Source organism: Perognathus longimembris, chromosome 7 (assembly GCF_023159225.1).
Source record: "Perognathus longimembris pacificus isolate PPM17 chromosome 7, ASM2315922v1, whole genome shotgun sequence".
In the NCBI taxonomy this organism is placed as follows: domain Eukaryota; kingdom Metazoa; phylum Chordata; class Mammalia; order Rodentia; family Heteromyidae; genus Perognathus; species Perognathus longimembris.
This window is the reverse complement of record NC_063167.1, coordinates 75,632,924-75,656,578: the sequence shown is the minus strand read 5'-3', so window position 1 is coordinate 75,656,578 and position 23,655 is coordinate 75,632,924. Positions and strand designations below refer to the sequence as shown.

General features: G+C 50.6%; 1 protein-coding gene across 1 annotated transcript; it reads left to right on the top strand.

The window, feature by feature from the left end:
* The first annotated feature begins 5,314 nt into the window (after window positions 1-5,314).
* On the top strand, window positions 5,315-13,710 carry Gfi1 (growth factor independent 1 transcriptional repressor). Its single transcript, XM_048351976.1, has 7 exons — window positions 5,315-5,368; window positions 7,399-7,575; window positions 7,822-8,004; window positions 9,091-9,569; window positions 9,664-9,801; window positions 10,666-10,831; window positions 13,274-13,710. Exons 2-7 carry the CDS (start codon window positions 7,461-7,463, stop codon window positions 13,450-13,452), a joined length of 1,260 nt encoding a protein of 419 aa, XP_048207933.1. The 5' UTR covers window positions 5,315-5,368; window positions 7,399-7,460; the 3' UTR covers window positions 13,453-13,710.
* The last annotated feature ends 9,945 nt before the right edge of the window (window positions 13,711-23,655 follow it).

The following is a 23,655-nucleotide window of genomic DNA, read 5'->3' as shown; positions in this document are numbered from 1 at the left end:
GAGAATGTCTGCCTGGAAGAACTTCCAGGCTTTCCTTCCATTGCCTAGGACAGAACAGATAGGAAGGCTGGAACCGGCCATGATCTAGAGCTGCACTCCTCTGGGGTGTTGATGGGAGCTGATGATCTGCAGACTGGGCACACCACAGCGCCCCTACTCCAGGAGCCTCCACTCCCAGCTGCCCTTCAAGGATGGGGTCACATCTTCCTTCCAGAGAACTGGGTTTTGTGAGTCATTGTTTTAATTAAAATATATAGCCTCTGCGTATCATCAGGGGGGAAATGATGAAAAATTCAATAGAAGAATTTTCACTCTTGTTAATATTTTTTTTCCATTCAGTAAGTAAAATCTACTACTTTTTTCCATAAAAGTTCACACTGAATCTGTTTATGAGGAGTCATAGAATACAGCCCACACAAAGATGACACTCATCAGTCAGTGTGTTCTTAAGAACAATGTAAAAAAACCAGTTTTCTTATTTGAGCTCTGAACACCGAAGCTAACAGCTCCTTTCTGCCTCCTTCAGATGTTAGAGATTCTATGTAAATTAATTTTATGGTAATAGATTATATTTTATAATGCAAGGATATTTTGACATACCAGTCCCACAGTGTTTTGTTTTGTTTTTTTTTTGGCCAGTCCTGGGCCTTGGACTCAGGGCCTGAGCACTGTCCCTGGCTTCTTTTTGCTCAAGGCTAGCACTCTGCCACTTGAGCCACAGCGCCGCTTCTGGCCGTTTTCTATATATGTGGTGCTGGGGAATCGAACCCAGGGCCTCATGTATACGAGGCAAGCTCTCTTGCCACTAGGCCATATCCCCAGCCCCTCCCACAGTGTTTATTAAAGAAAAATGTTTTTCTCTGTTTGAAAGGCTCAGTATGTTAATATAAGATGGAGTCCTACTCATAAGTCTTATGGTCATTTATTTCCAAATTTTCTCCTTCACTTCACTTCCCAACTTTCGCATATCTTAATTGATTAAAAAGAAAAAAGTGTTACCCATTTTCCATAAGTGATGGTACCATGAAATCACATTCTATGTTGTCATTTGAATATTATTTTGATAGCCTGCTGCTTGTAAAAGAGAGAATCACATATCTAAAACTTACATTTAGTCTGTACACAATTGCCATTTTGCATTTTCCTTGAATTCATACAATTAAAAAATATCGAACTAAGACAGCTAATCCAAAGACAAAAATGAAATGTTCTTTTTAATCACCATGTGGATAAAATTATGGCAGTTTGACCAGGTGTGGCCACTGTGTAACAAAATACGTTTTTGTACTAAAATAAAGACAAGTGCCATAGCTGGCCTTTAATTCAGGTCTTATTTTTCTACACTTGACTTTTGTAGTACTTTAGTTATTTATTAAGTGATACCATTCCTTCTGGCTTATGCATTACACAAAAATTCTAGCCAAGGCATTTATCCTGGTGTATATCAAAGGCTGTAACAATATTCATGGTTGGATCCAGAACCTCCACTACTAAAAGCATACCCTAAAGGAATATCTTTAAATGTGGGGTATGCACAAAGTCTTGATTTAATCTCTAGCACCATCCCCACGAAAGTGGAGAAAGCTAAATCTAGAAAACTTTCAACACTACTTAAAGTAGTAAAAATAAAGAAGTAAAGACAAACTAAATGCTAAGATAAACACTGAGTAAATCTAATCTACTTGATAGGATCTTTTTTTTTTTTTTTTGGCCAGTCCTGGGCCTTGGACTCAGGGCCTGAGCACTGTCCCTGGCTTCTTCCCGCTCAAGGCTAGCACTCTGCCACTTGAGCCACAGCGCCGCTTCTGGCCGTTTTCTGTATATGTGGTGCTGGGGAATCGAACCTAGGGCCTCGTGTATCCGAGGCAGGCACTCTTGCCACTAGGCTATATCCCCAGCCCTTGATAGGATCTTTTTGCAGCAACTAGAATCATGAAAGATTATGTTTCAGAGACAAGAGTATTATGATGTTTTATGGATTTTTTTGTTTTTTTTTTATGTTTTTTAACTGATACCTATATATGTAAATGGCACATGCTAATGAAGTTCCCCATAATATTCTTATGTCATAACTTTATTTACATAGTTCTTACTACAAAAATAGTTTATGGTTGGGCACTGGTAGTTCACGCCTGTAATCCTAGCAACACCAGAGGCAAAGATCTGAGGATTGCAATTCAAAGCCAGAAGTGGTGCTGTGGCTCAGTGGCATTAGCCTTGAGCAAAAAGCAGCTTAGGGACAGCACCCAGGCCCAGAGTTCAAGCACTATGATGTTCTTTTTTAAATGTCTCAAAAATTTTGAGGCGGAGAGGGGAGAGAAGGTTTCCCTATGTAGCCCAAGATAGAGGAGGTTTGGAGATCCTTCTGCCTCACCTCCTGAGTGCTGGCTTTACTGACTTATAAGCCAAGCCCAGCTCAACTCTTTCAGTGGAGGGAAATTCTGACCCATGAGATACTGCGTGGACTAGATGGATGAATGTCCAGAGCTTGGAAATGTTTGCCCTATGAGCTTATTTTGTGCTAGGGACCTCCAGATGCATTGATGTTACTTATAATTAACAAATTACTTTGAAAATGTCAAGTTTAAAAATCATTTTTGTAAAGGTCTTATTATAGAAAATTATTCTCCCAATGAGTACTTGCTTACCACAAGAGCTCTTTCAATGTCAGAGGAATATGGGGAGAGATAAAGATTCTTAATAGCCGTGAAAAAAAAAGTGCATGGCAGGGTGCTTTGCATCTTCAATTTTGGAGTAGTGAAAAATCAAAGATAGGTTCATGGTATTGTTCCTTCCAGTTCTGGCTCTTTGCTGCAGCTTTGAAGGCTTCTTAACCTCTTCAGGTTCCCCACTTGTTTGTCTTCTATTCTCCCGCCAGGGCGGGAACATCATTTGACACTATACAACTAGAGCTGTCCTGACCTCAATAGTTAAACATTTTAACGTGCATTTATTGGTTTAAATTAGTCATACATCCACATGATTCAAAATGTAAAAGATATAAATGGAGGATTCAATGTCATCTGTCCCCTTGCCGGCTTCTCTCTGAGTGTCCTGGCCCCATTTCCTAGTTTTATTTGCACACTAAGAACTTTCAAGATGTGGAAAATGGAAAGGAATAGTTTTATCTAGAAGAAGGGGATTTATTCTAAGGTAAGACTGCTCAAGCTGCATTTGCTCTCCTGATAGCTCCACCCAAGTTTTCAGATTTTCAGTCACACTTAACTATTACATAGTCACAGCGCCTTGCCATGGGGTTTGACTTTGAACTTGCTAATATGCAAAGGAAATGGCCCCACCACTTCTCTGTATCTTGGTTACTAAGAATTTTATTAACTCAGGGACAATTGGTTTATGATTGTAATCCCAGCTACTCAGGAGGCTAAGATCTGAGGATTGTGGTTCATAGCCAGCCCAGGCAGGAAAGTCCACGAGACACATCTCCAGTTAACCACCAAAAAGCCAGTAGAGCTATGCTTCAAGTGGTAGAGCACTAGCTTTGAAAGGGGGGGGGGAACCTTTTATAGTATTTATCATTATCTTTTAAATATTTGCCTTCTGGGTGACATTGCCTCAAAAGAACTGTACTTACTACCTGACTTATGAAGTGGTAACCCCTCTCTGTACACCACCTTAATAATAACAAAAATTATATTTTAAAACTATATTTGCTTTCTTCTCTTGAATAGGTTAGAAGACAGAAAGATTTTGTTTTTGGACTACTTTGAGATTAATACACTTTAGGCCAGGACAAACACAGAAGAAATAAAATATAAATCGGTTATGCTTAATTTCTCTTTAGTTTATTCAATTTTCTGATCTTCTGACTTAGGTTTTTTAAAGGTTTGTTGAACAAGAAGGACTGATAGCAGATAACTGAGCCATGGCCTGTCGTGCATACAGTAATGGGATATATTGTTATGAACCAGTTTTTAGGAAAATATGCTTGAAACTCCCAGTACCAACAAAAGAAAACATAAACTTTAAAATGTGACATTTTGCAAAAACACAAACACATAGGAATATCACCCTCCCTTCTCCGGGGTCTGATTTTATTGAAGGATGCTTGAGCACGAAACTGATTGGAATCCAACTCAATTCACTCAGAAAAGCAACGTGATGACAATGCTTCTCCCCCGGCCCAGAAAAGGGGGCAGGAGTGGGGCTGCAGTATTTGTTATTTGCTTACCAGAAATCCCACCCACTCATCTTCCCAGTCTACCAATGCTTGTTAAAAGCCCACGGAGGGCACCGGGAAGACCCGATGCCGATCCTTCAGGCACCTCCACGCAACACGCAATCCGCGCGAGGCTGCACCGTACGTTCAATGCTCCCAGGGTCGGGCCACTATGGCGGACCACCGCTCCCCGCCCCACGGAGGACCAGGTGCCGGGGGACGGCCTCCGGCGCGGGCACAGCTTTCCCAGCCGCCGCAGTCCCCGCGCGCCCCGACCACGGGACCCCAGCCCAGGGCCACAGGGCCGCGCCGGGCGCTGGGGCTCCGCGCCCCGTCGCGGGGGGGGCGGGTGGGGAGAACGTGGGGCGCCCCGCTCAGGTCTCGCCGCCGGGCGCCCCCGGGACGCGCCGCCAGGGCCCTCCGCGCCGGGGGCTCGATGGCTCGCCCACCTCTTCCAAATTTAACCATTACCTAAATCCGAAGGGAAATGAGCAAACCTCTGGGATGGGGCGTCAAGGTATTTTCAGCCTCGCTGGGCGTATTTATCCCGAAGTGTTTCCACAACAAGCTATTTTGGGGCGGCGGGGCAGGTTTCGCTCTGCGGACGCCGTGGTCACTTGCCGGGCTCCAGGCCGGCGGCACCGCGGCCCGGTGATTCACGGCCGCGATCGGGGGTGGCGCTGCCAGGCAGGCGGCGGGACCCGGGGTGCCCCCCAGCGATCGGCCCTCACCCCCACCCCGTCGCGTCCGTCAATCAGTGTCCTGAATCTGTGACTTCTCGCTGCGGAAGTCTCTGGGGAGCCGAGAATAGTTCCATTTTCTTTCTAGTCATTTCTAGTGCCTGGGTGGCCAGACCTCGGGTTCCTCATCGAGGGCCCCCGGCGTCCCACAGAAAACACGGGGAGGGCTGCGAGGGTGGGGGGCGCGCCGGGTGGAAAGACCCGCGCTGGGGCCACCTCCTGACTCGCGCGCGCCGCCGCCCCGCACCCGTCGGGGGGATGGGGGCGGCGGGTCTCGAGGGCCAGCGCGCCGCGCGCTCCCTAACGCTCAGGAAGTGAAGCTGCGGTTTTGGGGGCTGAGCTCGGAAGGAGATTAAAAAAAAAAAAAAAAAAAAGCGCGGTGGGTCTCTCCCGAAAGCAAGATTCCGTTTGCACACTTTCGGTGTGGGGTGCCCGCGCCCTGACCCCGCAGGTAGGCTTGCTGTGCCTCCCACCCTGGCGGGGGCGGCCTCGAACACCGGCCGGGTACTAGGGGGTAGGGGGTGTCCCAAGGGCGCAGGCGGGTCCCCACCTGCTCCCTCCGGCTGGGCGGGCGTCTGGACAGCGTCTGAAGTGGGGTTGGAAATTGGAAGCGAGGGTCCCACGCCGGGGGTTTGAGGGTCCGGCAGGGATTCTCCGGGAAGGAAAGTTCTCGTGAGAAGCAGAGGGCGACCGGGGCGGCGAGCGCCAGCGCGGGCCGCGTGCGAGGAGGCGCCGCCCCGCCCCCGGGGCGCCAGCTGCGGCGCGAGGCCGCCTTCCCACGCGCTCCGCCCGCCCGCCCGCCCGGCTGCTCCCCGCTCCCACCGAGGAACCGGGAAGGCCGGCCGGGGTGCGAGACAGGCCTCGGTCTGTGGCCGGGGGACAGGAGGGGCACCTCCTCGCCCACCCGGTCTCGCGTGGCTCCTGACCGCGCCTCTGTTTCCCGCGCGTCCGAGCCTCGGGGAGGCCGTCCGCGCCTTTTCACCTGTTTGCCTTTCTTCCAGATTTTCGGGTGGTTTCGACAATGGCTTTTTCGGCGTTTGTGTTGTCTAATTGTGTGGCCGGAGGGCGCAGGGAAAAGTGAAGCTTTTCTAGGGAGGTCACAACAAACGGAGGCGAGCACCCCGAAGGGTGTCCTGGCGCGTAGACCACGGGAAACATGACTGGGAGTTCCGCGCCCGCCCTCCCCGTTCTCTCTTCTAAGGAGCCCCTACACTCGTGGAGAAGGGGACACGGTCGCACCCGGGATCCCGCCTAGGGCGCGCGCCCTCCTGTTAGAGTCCCTGAGGGCTTTGAGGGGAGCGCGCCGACGGGCACGCGGCTCGCGCCCTTTATCCGGAGTTGCCGGGTTCCGCAGAGTCAACTGCACGGGGTCTGAGGGTCGGGGGGGAACCTGCGAAGGCCTGGGGCCCCCCGAGCCCTGCTGTTGAGGCCAGCGAGGGCGTCGCAGAGCTGCTCACCCCGACATTGCCCAGCTCGCTCGGGAACCCGGCCTCGGTGGCCTTGGCCGGGGGAGGGCGGCGAATTCGTTTCCCCCAGACCTTGGCCGCGGGGTCCCGCCCCCGAGCGCCCCGCCTCCCGGCGGCTCGGGTTTCCACCCGAGATTAGGTGAACTGATTGGGGGTTGAGGAGAGCGACGGCGCGGTCGGCTCGCTCCCGGCCTGGTTAGCTCCCCGTCGGCTCCCCCGCCTCGGCCCGTGCCGCTGAGTGCCGGGTCCCCTAACCCGTCGTGGCACCGCGAGTTTCTCGGGCAGTGCAAGCGCCGCAGACGCGAAGGGCCTAGGGTCGGACTTTTGGCGAGCGGAACGGAAAGTGCTTCTGCCCTGGGACTCGGTTTCCGAGGTTAGGTCTATTGGGTCGGGAGTGTCTCGCCCCCGTCGCAGCCCTGGCCGTGGCTGCTGTATCCGAGGCTTCGGGATCCATTTGTTTTCCACGGTGGGGGTGGGCACGAGTGAGGGGTGTGTGTCGTGAGCTGGGTGAGATTTCTTCCCTGGGCAAGGGCTGGTCCTTGGCCGCCAGCCCCCTGCTCTGTCCCTTAGTGTCCCCGCGTCTGACCCCCTCGCCCGTCGTAGAGGTCCGGGGCTCTTTGCCCCTTCCGGCTCGCCACCTCCGACGCCCCTCTGGCGTCTAGGGGAATCCGCGCTCCCCAGCTCCAATGCTGGGATAACGGAGCTCCGGGGAGGAGCGGCCCGCGCCCCGCAGCGTGAGCCCCGAGCTTTCTAGGGGTGGGTGGGGGCGTGGGCCGGGCGGGCGGGAGGAGGCCGGAGCTGGGCCCCGGGACAGGTAGACGGCCCGGCGGCGGCAGTGGCGGCGGCGTGCAGGCCTCGCGCCACCTGTCCGAGTGCCACCTGGTGCGCGCGGGCCAGGCCCCGCCCCGCGGCCGGGCGCGCTCCTCCCCGTCCGGCCCGCGTCCCCCGCCCCGGCGCCCAGCCTGCGGTCCCCGCGAGCCGACCCGCGGCTCCAAGCGCGCCTGCTCACTTTCAGTGCTCCGAGTGACCGCGCGCAGACGCCGCCGCCGCCGATCCTTGGACCCCAGTGGAGCCACCATGCCGCGCTCCTTCCTCGTCAAGAGCAAGAAGGCGCACAGTTACCACCAGCCGCGCTCGCCCGGCCCCGACTACTCCCTCCACCTGGAGACGGCGCCCGCGCCGGGCCGAGCAGGTGCGGGTCGTGCGCGCCAAGCGGGGCTGCTCCCAGGACGCCACGCCGAACCTGATTCGGGCCCCGCACTCTCCAAGAACCGGGGGAAGGGCAGCCCCGACGCCCCTCTGATGTCCTGACTGCCCCTGATAGTCGGGGTTCCCCCGGGGCTGGGCGGCCAGGGGGGCAGCCGGGCCCGCGGGTGGCGGTGGAGTTCAGCCCGGCCCGGCTCGATCGCGTCCCTCTACCCCCCTTGCCTCTCCGCAGACGGCACGCTGAGCGCGGTCGACGCGGCGGCGGAGCCTCAGGACCGTTTGTCCCCCGAGTCTCAGCTCACCGAGGCCCCCGACAGGGTCTCCGCGTCCCCAGACAGCTGCGAGGGCAGCGTGTGCGACCGGAGCTCGGAGTTCGAGGACTTCTGGAGGCCTCCATCGCCCTCCGTGTCTCCAGGTAGGGTGAGGGGCCCGTGGGACCCGAGGCGCCGAGATGGTTCCTAGGGACGGCCTTCCCCCGGAGGGGGAGCATGGGAGGGCGGGAGGGGTGGCCTGGAGCCCCACTCCCATTCGTTTGAACGGAGTTGGACTGGGGGCGAAAACAAGCTAGTGGCAGCAATCGCCGAGGTCTGGTTTTCCGACCAGAACTGATTGTTTCTAGTGTGTTAGGACTCCATTATCTAGGTATCCCCACCCCCATAGGTGGGTGCTGGCGTCGCCCCTCCCGCCAGGGGTCCCTTCAGTGGGTTGACTTGCCCCGACGTCAGTGACAGTGAGTGTGTCTGGGAGGCATGGGTGGGGTGGGGGGCGGCTTCCTGAAGGCCAGGGACACCGAGGTGCAAGGCCCAGTGCAGCTAGAACCCCTCCGACAGAAGCGGCCTCTACTGCACTGGACGGCCTGACAGAGCAATTTGTGAATGCTGATGACCTCGGGTTCAAAACGCCACCCCGACGGTGGTGGTGGTGGCTAAACCTTATAGATTGTGAGCACACTTCTCCTTTCTTTTCTGCCATTCCTGGGGCTTGAACTAAGGGCCTCGAGCTGTCACTGAGGATTTTGCTCAAGGCTGACGCTCTACCACTTGAGCCACAGCTCCCCTTTAGGCTTTTTGGTGGTTCACTGGAGATAAAAGAGTGTCATGGACTTTCCTGCCTGGGCTGGCTTTGAACCATGATCCTCAGATCTCAGCCTCCTGAGTAGCCGGGATTATAGGCGGAGCCACAGGCGCCCGGCTTTTGCGGTTTTCTGAGACACTTCTGCTTAGACCCTCACTACCTCCGGGGTTGCGCGGGGCTGGGAGGGTCCCAGACGCCCTGCCCCTGGGGACCAGGGCTTTCCCGCATGTTCCCGGAGGCGTCTTTCCCTGGGGACGCCCGGTCCGGAGTCCCGCGTGCACCCCGCGGTCCACCCGTCTCCTCGCCCCGCGGCGTCCCCCGCGGCTCGCGCGTTCTAACGTAGCCGGACGCGGGACGGTTAGCGGGCGCCCTGTGCGGGCCCAGCGGCCTCCGGGCTCCGAGCCGACGCCCTCCCGTGCCTCCGCAGCCTCGGAGAAGTCGGCGTGCCCGTCGCTGGACGACGCCCAGGCCTTCCCGGTGCCTTTCAAGCCCTACTCGTGGAGCAGCCTGGCGGGCTCGGACCTGCGGCACCTGGTGCAGAGCTACCGGCCGTGCGGGGCCCTGGAGCGCGGCGCCGGCCTGGGCCTCTTCTGCGAGCGCGCCCCGGAGCCGGGCCACACGGCAGCGCTGTACGGCCCCGAGCGGGCGGCGGGCGACGCGGGGCCCGGGGCGCCCGGGAGCGGCGGCGGCGGCGGCGGTGGCCCGGGCCTGGGGCTCTACGGCGACTTCGGGCCTGCCGCGGCCGGGCTGTACGAGCGTCCGGCGGCAGCTGCGGGCCGGCTGTACCCGGAGCGCGGCCACGAGCTCCACGCGGACCAGGGCGCCGGCGTCAAGGTGGAGTCGGAGCTGCTGTGCACCCGCCTGCTGCTGGGCGGCGGCTCCTACAAGTGCCTCAAATGCAGCAAGGTGAGGCCCCCGCGCCCCGCGTCCTGCGCGCCCTGCGCCCCGCGCCCCGCGCCCCGGCTCAGCCGCCCTCTCCGGCCCCGCCCGCCCGCCGCAGGTCTTCTCCACGCCGCACGGGCTCGAGGTGCACGTGCGCCGCTCCCACAGCGGCTCCAGACCCTTCGCCTGCGAGATGTGCGGCAAGACCTTCGGGCACGCGGTGAGCCTGGAGCAGCACAAGGCCGTGCACTCGCAGGTGAGCGCGGCCCGCCGCCGCCCCCGCTCCCGGGCACCCCGGGCCCCGCCGCCGCCCCCGGCCGCAGCGCGCGGGGGTGGAGAGGAACCTGGGCGGACGGCGTCGACGGAGGGGTCTCAGCGTCTGGACTCCCAGAGTGTGCGCCCTATTATTCCTTTGGGGTTCAGGAAGGTTTGTGGGCGCTGACGCTAGCTGCACCTTTGTATCGGGTTTATCAGCCCTGATTCTTCTCCCCACGCGGCGGCCCCACGACCCTGCCCGACAGCGCGGGGAGCTCGGCTCGCTTAGAACGCCCAGCTCGCGTTCCCTCCATTCATTGATCACTGTGCCAAGTACTCGGGAATCCTATGGCACTCCGGCTCTGGGTGGGACGACCCGCGTGCCAGGGCAAGCTTAGCTGGGAGCCATAGTGGGCAGATAAGCAAATAAGTGCCCAGATAACCGCATAGCGGGGCCAGATAAATAAGTGCACAAGTAACGATGGTAGGAGAACGCTTATTTACAAAGTCATCTTAGAAGAATATCAGCCCCTTTCCTCCAGCACGGGGAGGGGAAACCTGTGCTAGGGGAGGGGGGCCGATGTTAGAAGATGGGGGAGCAGTGTTAAATGGGTGGAGATACAGGCTTCTGTCAAGGGGTGTGGAGGGTTGTGGTTGAAAAGTGTTTTGGTAGAAGAAGCATTTAGAGGATGTATGTTCAAGGAGAGCGACGCGCGTGAAGAACGGAGACGAACAGGGGGAGGAGGGAGGACAAAGGAGGACGCACAGGCTGGGGTGGCCAGGGGAGCCTGCGCGTTTGCGTGAGGTTGGTGTGGAGGAGGTGACTCCCAGGTGACTGCGGGAGTGCTCGTGGTTGTCCCTGCAGGAGCGCAGCTTCGACTGCAAGATCTGCGGCAAGAGCTTCAAGCGGTCCTCCACGCTGTCCACACACCTGCTCATCCACTCCGACACCCGGCCCTATCCCTGCCAGTACTGCGGCAAGAGATTCCACCAGAAGTCAGACATGAAGAAACACACCTTCATCCACACAGGTGAGCTGACGGTCCTCGGCCCCCGGAAACAGCCGAAGGCCAAATGTACCTCACCTCGCAGATTTTCTGGCCCCGGTGAGTGATAAAGGAGGCTTTTCAGTTGGAGTGAATCACAGCACCAGTGAAAGAAAACAAAGAGACAGATTCTCTTGGATTCATTCACAACTATGGTTCTCCCCAGAGGGACCTTGATTTGGGGCTGAATTTGAAACAACAGCAGATAGACCTATATATTTTCTATTCTGGGGAAAAAAAATTTCTCCCCTGCTCCAACTGCTGCCTGCTCAGGGTGAAATATCAAGAGTGTTGCTCTAAATGTTTACCTAGAGATGGAGGGCTTTCTCTAGTGCTCCCACACAGCCTTTTGAAGGAGGTGCTGTGCCTCCTGCTGTGGTTTTATTTTACAGAGAACTTACTCTGTTTGAGTAAGGAAAACAAATTAGCAACTATTAGTAATATTTTTTCTTATGACCACAAGTCCAAGAGACAAAAACCGTTCTTCAGTCCCACTTTTGAGATAAGGAAAGTGAGGCATGGAAGGGTAGAATAACATGTCCAGGGTTATCCTGCTACACAGGCAGGCCTGGGCTCCAATTCAGTTCTGTCTGACCTCTCAGATGTCTGCACTTGACCGCTTTATCATGTTATACTTCCAGTCACGAGAGTTGGCAAAAACAGAAAACTTCTCATCACTTTTTCTCTTTTCAAAATGATATCAAATTTATGCCTGGCCAGTGATAATTCCTTGCCTACAGTGTAATGCTCTAGAATTCACGGAGTGCTTTCAAAGCTGTCATTTTGTTTGATCTTTCCTGCCACCCCCATAAAGTAAAACGAGCTCCTCTAAATCATCTAGTAGGTCAGAGCCATGGAGTGACTTACTAAAAGTTAGACTAAATAAAACACGGGGCCATCGAGTGCTCCGCCTACAGGGCTTGCTCTTTAACACTTATATGCAGCTGGGTTGTTTTGTTTTTGTTTTTGTTGCTTTTAGGTGCTGGACCTAGGGCTTGAACTCAGGACCTGAGTGCTGTCCCTGAGCTGTTTAGCTCAAGAATAGTGCTCTACCACTTGAGCCACAGCCTCACTTCTAGGGGTTTTTGGAGGGAGGGCTGGTTAATTGGATATAAGAATCTCATGGACTTTCCCACACGGGCTGGCTTCGAATTGCCATCCTCATATCTCAGTTTCCTGAGTAGCTGGGCTTATAGGCATGAACCACTGGTGCCCTGCAAGGTGAGGATTTTAATGCCAGGAACTTGTGGGCATTGGAGGCATGTTGGAATGTCTCTAAGAGCACCCTCTTTAGTAGTCAACAAGACACTGAGACTCAGAATCTGATAATTTTACTGCAGAATATGAATATTTAAAATAAATCAGTGTGTCTAAAACTCAATGTTGGTGTTTATAAACATGCTTAGACAGATATTTGTTTCAGAAAACAAATCCTGTTTTAATCATGCCCCCCCCTCCCTGAAATTCCCATGCAATTCTCTCCTTACACTTAGAAACGTCCAAGGCACTAAATAGAATGCAACCAGGATCCTGACTGACTGAAACATTAAACCCTCCTCAAACATTATGGCCAGACTCCATTTCTGGGATTTTGTTAAAACTAAAACCCTAAATTGTTAGGATATATTTTGCTGAGTGAGTCCTTACCCAAGAAATATGAAGCATGAAGACAAAAGTGCGAAGAAGAGGCACTGGGGGTTCACCCAAAAACAAATTTCATCTATTTTGTGTTTTTCCCCCCAAGGCTGAGTCCTCACCCACAATTTCATGCTGGGACGATGTGGAAATGTGTACCATTCTCGCTGTTTGTTGAATACTAATCTGTGGTAGACTTGCTGTTATGTAAGGAGTCCTGTGATTAACCTCACAGAAGGAAAGTACAAACAGAAAAAGATCTGCTATGTTAAGAAATACTTTGTGGCTCAAATATGGATTCTTCAAATGAGACTTGGGGAAATGTCTGTGTCTCAGATGCTTTCTGCCCTCTTTTAGGAGGGGGGCAGCCCCACTGGCCAACACGAAACCCACACCCACTTGGAAACTCAGATTTGAAAACTTCCTCTATGCTAGAGCTAGAGCAGAGTCACAGGGTTTGTGGGGCGGCTCCTCCCACCTCCTGTTGAACACCTGCTCTGGGGGCTCCCTGCTTCCAAAATCAGGGGAGCCAGCCAGAGTGGGTTCAGCTGTCAGTGCGCGTGGCCTTGGCTGTTTCCGTCTGGCAGGAAATGGTTTGAGGCGTTTGGCTGTGAACCCCCACTCAGAAGGTCCCCCACCTGGTGACCCACGCTCCCAGGCTGCAGGCTGGGAAGTGAGCTGGTATCCCTGGAGTGTGGGGCTTGCAGCCAGTTGCTGCGGTGGGGGTGGGGGGGGAGAGGTGGGTCCCCGAGGGTCCCCGATTCTCACCTCCTCCCCCTCCCATCCCCGCAGGTGAGAAGCCCCACAAGTGCCAGGTGTGTGGCAAGGCATTCAGCCAGAGCTCCAACCTCATCACCCACAGCCGCAAGCACACGGGGTTCAAGCCCTTTGGCTGCGACCTGTGCGGGAAGGGCTTCCAGCGGAAGGTGGATCTCCGCCGGCACCGGGAGACGCAGCACGGACTCAAGTGAGCGCAGGGCTCCCGGGCTCCCGAGCTGCAGCTGCTCCACACTACTGAAGACGCTTCCCGGCCCCCACTTGCAGTCTGCACCTCTCTCCAGTGAGCCCCTCTACCCTCCTCCCAGAGCTGCCGGGGTCCAGGCAGTACCAGTACCTCCGCGACTGTTTGCCCCCCCTCCCCAGCTTTCGGGGCTTTAGGCTCCTCAACACCCGAGGATACAAATTGGAGCCAAGCAGATGAAATCCTGGGCCCTTGCTGCCCTTCCGGTGTCTCCACTCCTGCGGAGCACTTGAGTGAACAGAGGAGGAATCACCCACCGGGGCACGTGGATGCCCAGCTTCAGGCCCTGAAGAATGCCTGTGACTTTTTTTCTTCTTCTGGAGTGTGTGTTGACCTTTTTTTATTGGGTGCTGACTATAAATCATTTCTCCTTCTCCAGACTAGTTCAGAAACTGATTTGGGGAAGGAGTTTAATTCTTTAGAAAGCACCAGATGCTGCAACATCAAGCTTGCCCCAGAAAGAAGCAGGACAAAAACAAAAGGACTTGGTCAGAGCTGTTGTGTGCAGGAAGCAAACACAGTGATGCCTGTGGACCAGATAAATGTGTGCACTCAGTGCGTGTGCACTCACTGCGTGTGCACCAGGATCCTGGAGATCCAGAGATTAAAGCCACAGCTCCTTATCCTCTAAAAGCTAACAATTGCACCCCAAGTGGCTGAGGTCTGCTCTTTCCCTCCAAAGAATTCTGGGAACAAGAGAATCTTGAGCCTTCCCTTTCAGTTCTTATCAAATACAACACAAAGTCGTTGAAGAGTTACTTCAAGATGCATGTACATACCCCGTTTTTATTGTTCAGCTGACATTTTTCAGCTGTCTGAGCTGGTAGGTTTGTGGAATCCTTGGTCTCCCAGTTCCTCCGCCCTCCTTGTGTACCATAAAGGGGAAAAATGGTATTTTGGATATTTTTACTTGGATGACATTTGTAAATGTTTTTGGATCTTTTGCAGTGCATTATGTTTGTTAGTACATATTTATTAGAGTCATGGTTTAAGTTAATAAAGTATTATGACTATTACAGATTGCCTCTCATTTAGGCAGTGAACTTGGGAAAGACTTGTTTTGGATTTTTGGTTTTGCTTTGTTTTGTTATATTTCTGGGTGGGAGAAGCTGGCACTGAAGGAAGCCAGTGGTGTTAAAAAGGCAAAGCAGACAAACTGATACCCAGAGTCAGTGAAAACCTTTAGAAATGTTTCTACGCTGAACACTTAGGGGCATCGCCCCTTCCAATTGCTTTTCTTTTGCAGGGTAGAAGATTCCTTGGTGAATAAATCACAAACTTGGCTCTAGAGATTTGACTCCATAGGCCCTGTCACAGGTAGAATCTGTGACTTGGGCCAGTCCTTTGACCTCCCTGAGGCCCGTTTGCTTGGCCATAGATGTGGACGTGGGTCCTGTTGTCTCAACTCTGACTATTTTGCTTCCATGGAGACTAGGAAAGAGAAGAAGTATGCCACTGGTTAGCTGCTGTGTGGGAGCAAATTACAGACCTAAAGGTGAAATGACCTAGGTTATTTGTTCTCTGCCAGCCATATCTCATTCAGGAGAGTAAAACCAGAGTAAGGTCTTGGTCTAAATACCCACTTACTATCAGTGCCATGACATGCATGGCCCGTTGTGACTTCCTGGTGATGGTCCTTCACCACTCCATTTCACACATTCTGCTCCAGTAGTATGCAATGTAGGTGGTTGAGATTGTAGTTGTGAGGACAGTGCCTTGTACAGTTCCTTTTACTTGGTCAGATTCCGCCCCCAGAACGGTGCCTGGCACACAGTAGATGATTGATTTATCCTGTGGCTAGACTCTGCAGCCCAAAAGTTTGAGGAGAAATGAATAGGCACATGGGACTTGTTTTGTTGTAGTGGTGGTGGTGGTAAGGGTTGAAGTTGGGGCCTTGTGCGTGCTAAGGTGAGTGCTCTACAGCTTTCCTTTGCTCTACTCCCTCTAAATCTCTCCCATACCAGAACTCCCATACCAGTCCATCTGTTCTCATTCAGAACTTAAATTTGTTTACTCTGTAAGTGCAATTTAAGGTAGGGATGATAAATGGGGCATCTGGGAACCACTTCATAACGTCTTGCCCTATGAGGCAAAGCCACTGTGGACACTGCAGAATACCCCTCCCCACCAGCATCCACACATGCGGCTGGTTATTTCTAACCTTGTTTAGAAAGTAAATTGTACTGAGGGGTGAATTGAACTGATTGAAATCTCTGAGTCTCTCCTCTCCTGCTCTCTCTGATGACATTTAAATTATGTGGACCATTTTCATGTTCTCTATTTATGCTATAACCATGGAGCATTTTCCCCCCCAGGGTCTTACTATGTAGTCCAGGCTGGCCTTGAGTTCACAAACCTCTTACCTCAGGCTCCTGAGTGCTGAGATTATGAGAGTAAGCCGTTTTTAGTCTAGGAGCTGTAATTTTAATGTTAACTCTATGTCTTCTCGTTGGATAGCCATTATCTTGCTCTCCCTGGTTCAGAATCAAAACAAATTACTGTGCCTCTTACTGTGTGAAATTTGAAGATTGCAAATATCTCTTTTAATGATATTACTTGGCTCCATTAAAAATAGATTGTGAATATTCCATGTCACATTATTCATGAGTATGCCTTTTGTCTGCCAGAGTAACAGGAGAAATGGTAAGGAGAGACACCAGAGCACACCTTTGTTTCTTTCACTAAATTTTTAATAACACCTCCAGCTAGCCAGTTGGTGAAGCTCAGCTCTTGCACAAAAGTGGAAAAGCACAGCTATCTCTTGAGAAGCTCAGCTCTTTCAGGAGCTAATTTGAGTTTGTGTTCATCTACACCAGACATGATTAAATTACCTATCAAGTGTGCTGAGCTATCAGGATTCAGGCCATGCAAAAGGTGAATTTCATCTGATTGATTTGAGACACAAATGGAACAATGTTGTTTTTTTCTTAAGCCCCGCCTTAATTAAAGGGACAGCAAAGTATCACTGTGCTGTGACTCCTGCCTGCCATTGCCCTTGGAACTGGGCATGGATAGTGATTTGACCTATCTTTTTGATGTGTGCTTATTTAACCTGATCACTCCAGGGCAACAAAGGAACACAGAGGAGATGGCATTCTTCACCGCTTCTTACTCTGGGTCTACAGTGTGATGTGTTTAAATTTGTGCTACTATATTATCTCTATAGTAAGAATTTTCCAGGAAGTTCATGATACATTGATTTTTAAAATCAATTTTTAGTTCATTAAACCATATTTATTTTTTTTGCAAGTCCTGGGTTTGAACTCGGCCTGGGCACTGTCCCTGATCTCTTTAGCTCAAGGCTAGTGCTCTACCATTTGAGCCACAGTGCCACTTCTGGCTTGAGTAGTTTATTGGAGATAAAAGACTCACAGGCTTTCCTGCCCTGGTTGACTTTGAACCACGATCCTCAGATTTCAGACTCCTGAGTAGCTAGGATTACAGGCATGAGCCACCAGCACCTGGCTTTTACCTAATTTTTATTTATTTATTTTGCCAGTCCTGGAGCTTGAACTCAGGGTCTGAGCACTGTCCCTGGTTTCCTTTTGCTCAAGGCTAGCACTCTACCACTTGAGCCACAGCGCCACTTCTGGCCTTTTCTGTTTATGTGGTGCTGAGGAATTGAACCTAGGGCTTCATGCATGCTAGGTAAGCATTCTACCACTAAGCCACATTCCCAGCCCTTACCTAATTTTTAAGTGAACTATATCAAGCACATTGGAAAGAGAGAGGGAGACAGGGAGCACCTTGTCAGTTCATTTTCTCCTATTCATGAAAGAATCTGAATTTGCAAGGCTTCTTCAAGCCTGAATGTGGAGGAAAAGCAAAAAGCAGGAAGTTAGATTTTCTTCTTGATTCTAGTTTTACAAACTTCATTGACATTAAAAAAATTCAGAAGCCTAGTTTCAATTCTTCCTTTCCACATGAATTAGACAATTGCTTAGGTTGCCTTTTCTGGGAAGCAGCAGTGATTGATGGCTCTGGGAGGTTGGGTACAGGGCCCTGTTCAGTCATTCTGAGGGTAAGCATGTTGCCTTGGGAGCTAAGAGCCATGCTTCCATGGTATTTTGCCTCTGGACCATACTTCCCAGAGATTTCATGAAGCTTCCACTTTCTCTTTTCCCATACTAAAGCCACTCTTCACGGACTCTGTCATAAACATGAATGACAAGCTCTGAACTGGGCCTGGGGACCCACTGCAGCATAAGGTCAGCACCCACCATCTTTATGACTTCTTTTCTGAGCCATTATTAGTTACACCATGTCTTTAGGCACTATGTAAAAGAGCATAAAAAACAACAATTTCAGAGTTAGATGACCTTCAAAACCCTTTTAACTCAAAAGGGTCTTTGATTTTCAGATCCTCTTTTTCTGAGTTTACAAATCTACACTGACATGACAACTTTCTAGGCATGCTTGAAGTGTGTCTAAGTCCTTCATGCAGAACAGGATGGATGTGATAATGGATTGTGGTTCTGTGTACTATATAATGAGTATTCAGTTAAAGTAAATCAGACTTGAAAGCTGGTGTCTGTGGCTCATGCCTATACACCTAGCTACTCAGGAGGCTGAGCTCTGAGAATTGGATGTTCAAAGATGGCCCCAGCAGGAAAATTTGCAGAACTGTTACCTCCAGTTGAGCACCTAAAATGCCAGAAGTGGAGCAGTGGCTCAAGTGAAGGAGTGCTACACTTGAGCAAAAAAATGCTTAGGAACAGTGCCCAGGCCCCAATTCAAGCTCCAGGACACACACACACACACACACACACACACACACACACACACACACACACACTTAGACTTGAGCAAAGTCATACAATACTAAAATCTTAACCTTTATTTGATGATTCACAATCGAGTCTCTCTCTCTCTCTGTCTCTCTCTCTCTCTCTCTCTCTGTGTGTGTGTGTGTGTGTGTGTGTGTGTGTGTGTGTGTGGTCCAGTCCTGGTCCTGGGACTTGAACCCTGGGCTTATATTTATGTTCAAGGCTAGTGTTCTACCACTTGAGCCACACCTTCACTTCCAGCTTTTTAGTGGTTAATTGGAGATAAAAATGTCAAGGACTTTTCTGCCCAGGCTGGCTTTGAACCTCAATCCTTAAATCTCAGCCTTGTGAGTAGCTAGGATCACAGGTGTGAGTCCCTGTCACCAGGTAGATCTGTTTTAAGCCTCAGGCCTGTCATTCTCAGGGAATAGCATCACATAGGAGCTCTGCTGCTGCCTGACACTGGTGTTGGTTCTCATTTCAGGCATGTGAGAGGGTCATTTGTGGACGGGGAAGCTCTTTGCAGCCCACAAGCCAATGTCACATGTCCACTGCTTCCTGTCACCCAGCCAACATTCTTGAGCATCACCAAGGATACCCAAGGGGCTGCATGGACACCTCCTTTCTGCTGGTCGCTGTTGTTCCATGCCTGGGAGTTTCAGGTATGGAAAGTGGTTCTAATAATTTGGAGAAACAGGATTGCTTATTTAAAAGTGTTAGAGCAGGGGGCTGGGAATGTAGCTTAGTGGTAGAGTGCTTGCCTAGCATGCATGAAGCCCTGGGTTTGAATCCTCAGTATCACAAAAACAGAAAAAAGCTGGAAGTAGTGCTGTGGTAGAATATTAGCCTTGAGCAAAAGAAGCTCAGGAACAGTGCCCAGGCCCTGAGTTCAAGTCCCAGGACTGGCAAAAAAAAGTGTTAGAGCAGGTGGCTCCCACCTGTAATCCTAGCTACTCAGGACGTGGAGATATGAGGACTAAACTTCAAAGCCAGTCCTGACAGGAAAAGTCCACAAGACTTATTTCCAATTAATGCCCCCCACCCAAAAATAAAGGAAAAGAAAAATAATTCAGAAGTAGAGCTGAGGCACAAATGCTAGAACACCAGCCTTAAGCACAAAAGCTCAAAGACAGTACTCAGGCCCTGAGTTCAAGCCCCAGTACAGCACACACAAAAGCATTAGATTGGGAGGAGGAGAACGTCTTATACTCTCTTTCATGCCTAGAATTATAAAATGGACTCCTGTGATCGTGGATGGTGGAAGTTTCAGCATCTGCCATGAGAAAGCTGATAACAGAATAGCAGTGGGGCTATCCTGAGGCAGATCAAGCAGGCTGGCGGGCCAAGTTCTTTTTTGGCCATTTTGCTCTATCCAGTTCTTCTATGGATTGAATGAGGCCCACCCATTGCATGAGGTAGGGAAATATGCTTTATTTAGTGTAATGATTTACATATTAATCCCACCACAGATGCCCAATGAGACATGTTTAACTGACTCTTTCTGTAGCCTTTGGCCCAGTCAAGTTAACATACAAAATTAATCATCAGAGTCTCCAAACTTCCAGTGTATTCATCAGGGCAAAGAGCCCTAGGTGTTGTAAATAAGTCTGAAACCTTAATGTACTATACAGTGAAGTTTATTTCCCAAACCTGTCACCTTGGCTTTGGGTGTGTTCAGGTGGCTGACATCACAGGTGATGGACAGGTTCACTACTTCCAACTTGCTGCTGCTCCCATCTTTAGGGGTTTCTTGGAGTTCTCTGCTAGATTTTCTATAGTTAGCTGGTCGATGAATGAAGGCAGGAGCGTATCAAAGATCACGTAAAGAAAGATTGAGCAATGTATGCATCCCTTCTCACATTTCCGACATACCTCACTCACCGAGCCTAGGAAGAGAAGATGGAAGTGGTGAGCATGTAGTCAGTCTTCAGATGCTCTCCTACCTTTTTATTCTTTTATTTTGTGTGAGTACTGGGCTATGAACTTAGGGCTTTGTGCTCTTTGTTTGGCTTCTTGCTTGAGTCTAGCACTCTACCGTGTGTGTGTGTGTGTGTGTGTGTGTGTGTGTGTGTGTGTGTGTGTGTGTGTGTGTTTTGCCAGTCCTGGGGCTTGATCTCAGGGCCTGGACACTGTTCCTGAGCTTTCTTTGTTCAAGGATAGCACTCTATCACTTGAACCACAGCTTCATTTCTGGCTTTTTGCTGTCTAATTGGAGATAAAAGTCTTACAGACTTTCTTGCCGGGATTGACCTCAAACCTCTACTCTCAGATCGCAGTGCTGAAGTTTGAACCCAGGGCCTTGCCACTCAGTGCCCTGCCCTCAGCCTTCTCACTAGTTTTGGAGTGGCAGCTTGTCCCCTCTCTGCGTCTGTTTCCTTCCTCATGCAGTGAGGCGCTCAGGCCATATGTTCTCTAAGGGACTTTCCAGCTCTGACCATCCAAGTTCTGTGACTATCAAAACCCTGATTGGGTCTGAAAACACTCAGCTTGGAGATGATTCCTCTCAGTTCAAAGAGAAAGATAGGGATTTGAGCTCTCTACCCACAGGACTTTTTTCAACCTATGCCTGCAGCTTCAGGGAAGGCTGTGGTTCCTAAGAATCAAGATGACACCCTGCCCAGGGTGTAAGCTTATCTCAGGTCACAGGGCCAGCCACTCCTTCTTGAGTATGTATATGTACCAAAAGTAATATGGCTATGGCATTTCCCCTATCTCCTTCTTCTTATTTCATGCTTGGAAAAGTATGACCCACTTGGGGGGTCCCTAAAATGTTACTAGCCCTTGCTGGTTCTTAGATCAGAACTGCAAATGTTTTCCCTTGTAGCATCTCAGAAGGAGGATTATACATCTTGTCTTTGATTGCAGATACAGCTCAAAATGTTGATTATTCTTTTTATTGTTGAAGTAGAGCAGTTATTTCTAGATTTACTTAGACTGTTTTAGGCATGTAGCACTTGCCATATGCAAAATAACTTTGTAATAAAATACAGTGATTAAACTTACAAGATTAAATAATCACCATCACAGCTTGAGCTTAAAAAACTAGAATTTCATCAATATCATAGCTTTCACCTGTCCCATTTCCCTCAGCCTTGCTATTATCACCCCCCCATCCCCTTTTTAGTTGTTGAACTTGAGCTCAGAGCCCAGGCCCTGTTCCTGAGCAATTCAGCTCAAGGCTAGTGCTCTACCACTTTAGACCATAGCGTCACTTCTGGTTTTTCTGGTGATTAATTGAAAATAAGTCTCATGGACTTTCCTGCCCAGGCTGGCTTTGAACCGTGATCCTCAGATCTCAGCCTCCTGAGTAGCTAGGATTACAGGCATGAGCCAGCAATGCCCAACTTTTTATTATTACTTCTTTTATTCTCATCCCTTTATAATTAAAAAAAAGGTAAAACTAGGAGGACCTGAAATATTTTTCAGCTTAAAATAAAATCAGGAGCTGGGTATGGTGGCTCACAGCTGTAATCCTAGCTATGCAGGGGCTGGCCTCTGACGATCACAGTTCAAAGCTAGCCAGGCAAGAAAGTCTGTGAGACCTGTATCTCCAATTAACCAGCAAGAATCCAGAAGTAGGGGCTGGGGATATGGCCTAGTGGCAAGAGTGCCTGCTTCATATACATGAGGCCCTGGGTTCGATTCCCCAGCACCACATATACAGAAAATGGCCAGAAGTGGTGCTGTGGCTCATGTGGCAGAGTGCTAGCCTTGAGCAAAAAGAAGCCAGGGACAGTGCTCAGGCCCTGAGTCCAAGGCCCAGGACTAGCCAAAACAAAACAAAACAAAACAAAACAAAGAATCCAGAAGTAGAGCTGTGGCTCAAGTGGTAGGTCATCAGTCTTGAGTGAAAAAACAAAGCAACAGTGCCCTGGTCCCGTGTTCAAGCCCCAGTGCCACAAATAGAAATACAAAGAACAACAAGAAGTATGATTTCCATGCTGCGTACCTTTCCACTTCCCAAGCCGTTGCTTTTCCATACACTTAGATTTAAATATACGCTACAGTGATGAATTATCTGTTTGAAGATTAGTGGGGTTTCAGTTTCCATTGTTTCCTTGTAGGATTTTCTGTTTTGTTTGCTGCTATAAGTGTCTCTACTTGCCTTATGTGTTCATAGTTTATTTTATTTTTGCTGGGTCTGGAGCTTGAACTCAGGGCCTGGGTGCTGTCCCTAAGCTTCTGTTGCTCAAGGCTAGCACTTTATCACTTGAGCCACAGCTCCACTTCTGGCTTTTCTGGCTTTTTTTTTTTTTTTTTGAGATGTCACTGCTTGCGCTGGCTTTGAACTGTGATCCTCAGATCTTAGCCTCCCGAGGAGCCAGGATTAAAGGCACAAGCCACTGGCACCTGTATATGTTCATGGTTTTTAAGATACCATCTTTACTGGGCACCGGTGGCTCAATCCTATAATCCTAGCTACTCTGAAGGCTGAGATCTGAGGATCGAGGTTCAAAGCCAGCCAGGGCAGGAAAGTCCCTGGGACTCTTATCTCCAATAACTATAAGAAAACCAGAAATGACGCTGTGGCTCAGGTGGTAGAGCACTAGCCTTGCACTGCAGAGCTCAGAAAAAAAATACCTTCTTTAGTACATCTTCAAAAAAGATGAAGTTTAATACAACCTCATGCATCTAAAAACCAGATAAGCCAGGTGCCAGTGGCTCACGCTTGTAATCCCAGTTACTCAGGAGGCTGAGATCTGTGGATCATGGTTCAAAGCCAGCCTGAGCAGGAACTTTGGTGAGACTCTTATCTCCAATTACTCACAGAAAAAGCTGGAAGTGGTACTGTGGCTTAAGAGGTAGTGTACTAGTCTTGAGCAAAAGAAACCCAGGGAGAGTTCAAGCTCCAGGACCAGCAAAAATAAATACATGAAACAAAAATTGCATAAAATTATGTGAGTTAATTTATCAGACACTTCTAAGATGTGACCAACAAGGAATCAGCTCCTAAATGCACAGTGACGGCCACAGGGGGAGAGATGCTTTTCACCAGTGAAGAAGTGAGTAGAACAACTCATTATACATCATTACCCTATCTGTGCTAGTCTTCACTCTATTTCTCTTTTCTTTCTTGCTTTTTGCCAGTCCTGGGGTTTGAACTCAGGGCCTGAGCACTGTCCCTGGCTTCTTTTTGCTCAAGGCTAGCACTCTATGACTTGAGCCACAGCACCACTTCCAGCTTTTTCTATATATGTGGTGCTGAGGAATCCAACCCAGGGCTTCATGTATATGAGGTGAGCACTTTATCACTAGGCCATATTCCCAGCCCCATCACAACCACTTCTTGGGTGAAAGGATTCCAGACATCTGAAGATGCTGACACTCCTGAAGCTTCTGTCTTGGCCTTGTTTTGGATTTCCTCCAGCAACCTGAGCTTTGTCATG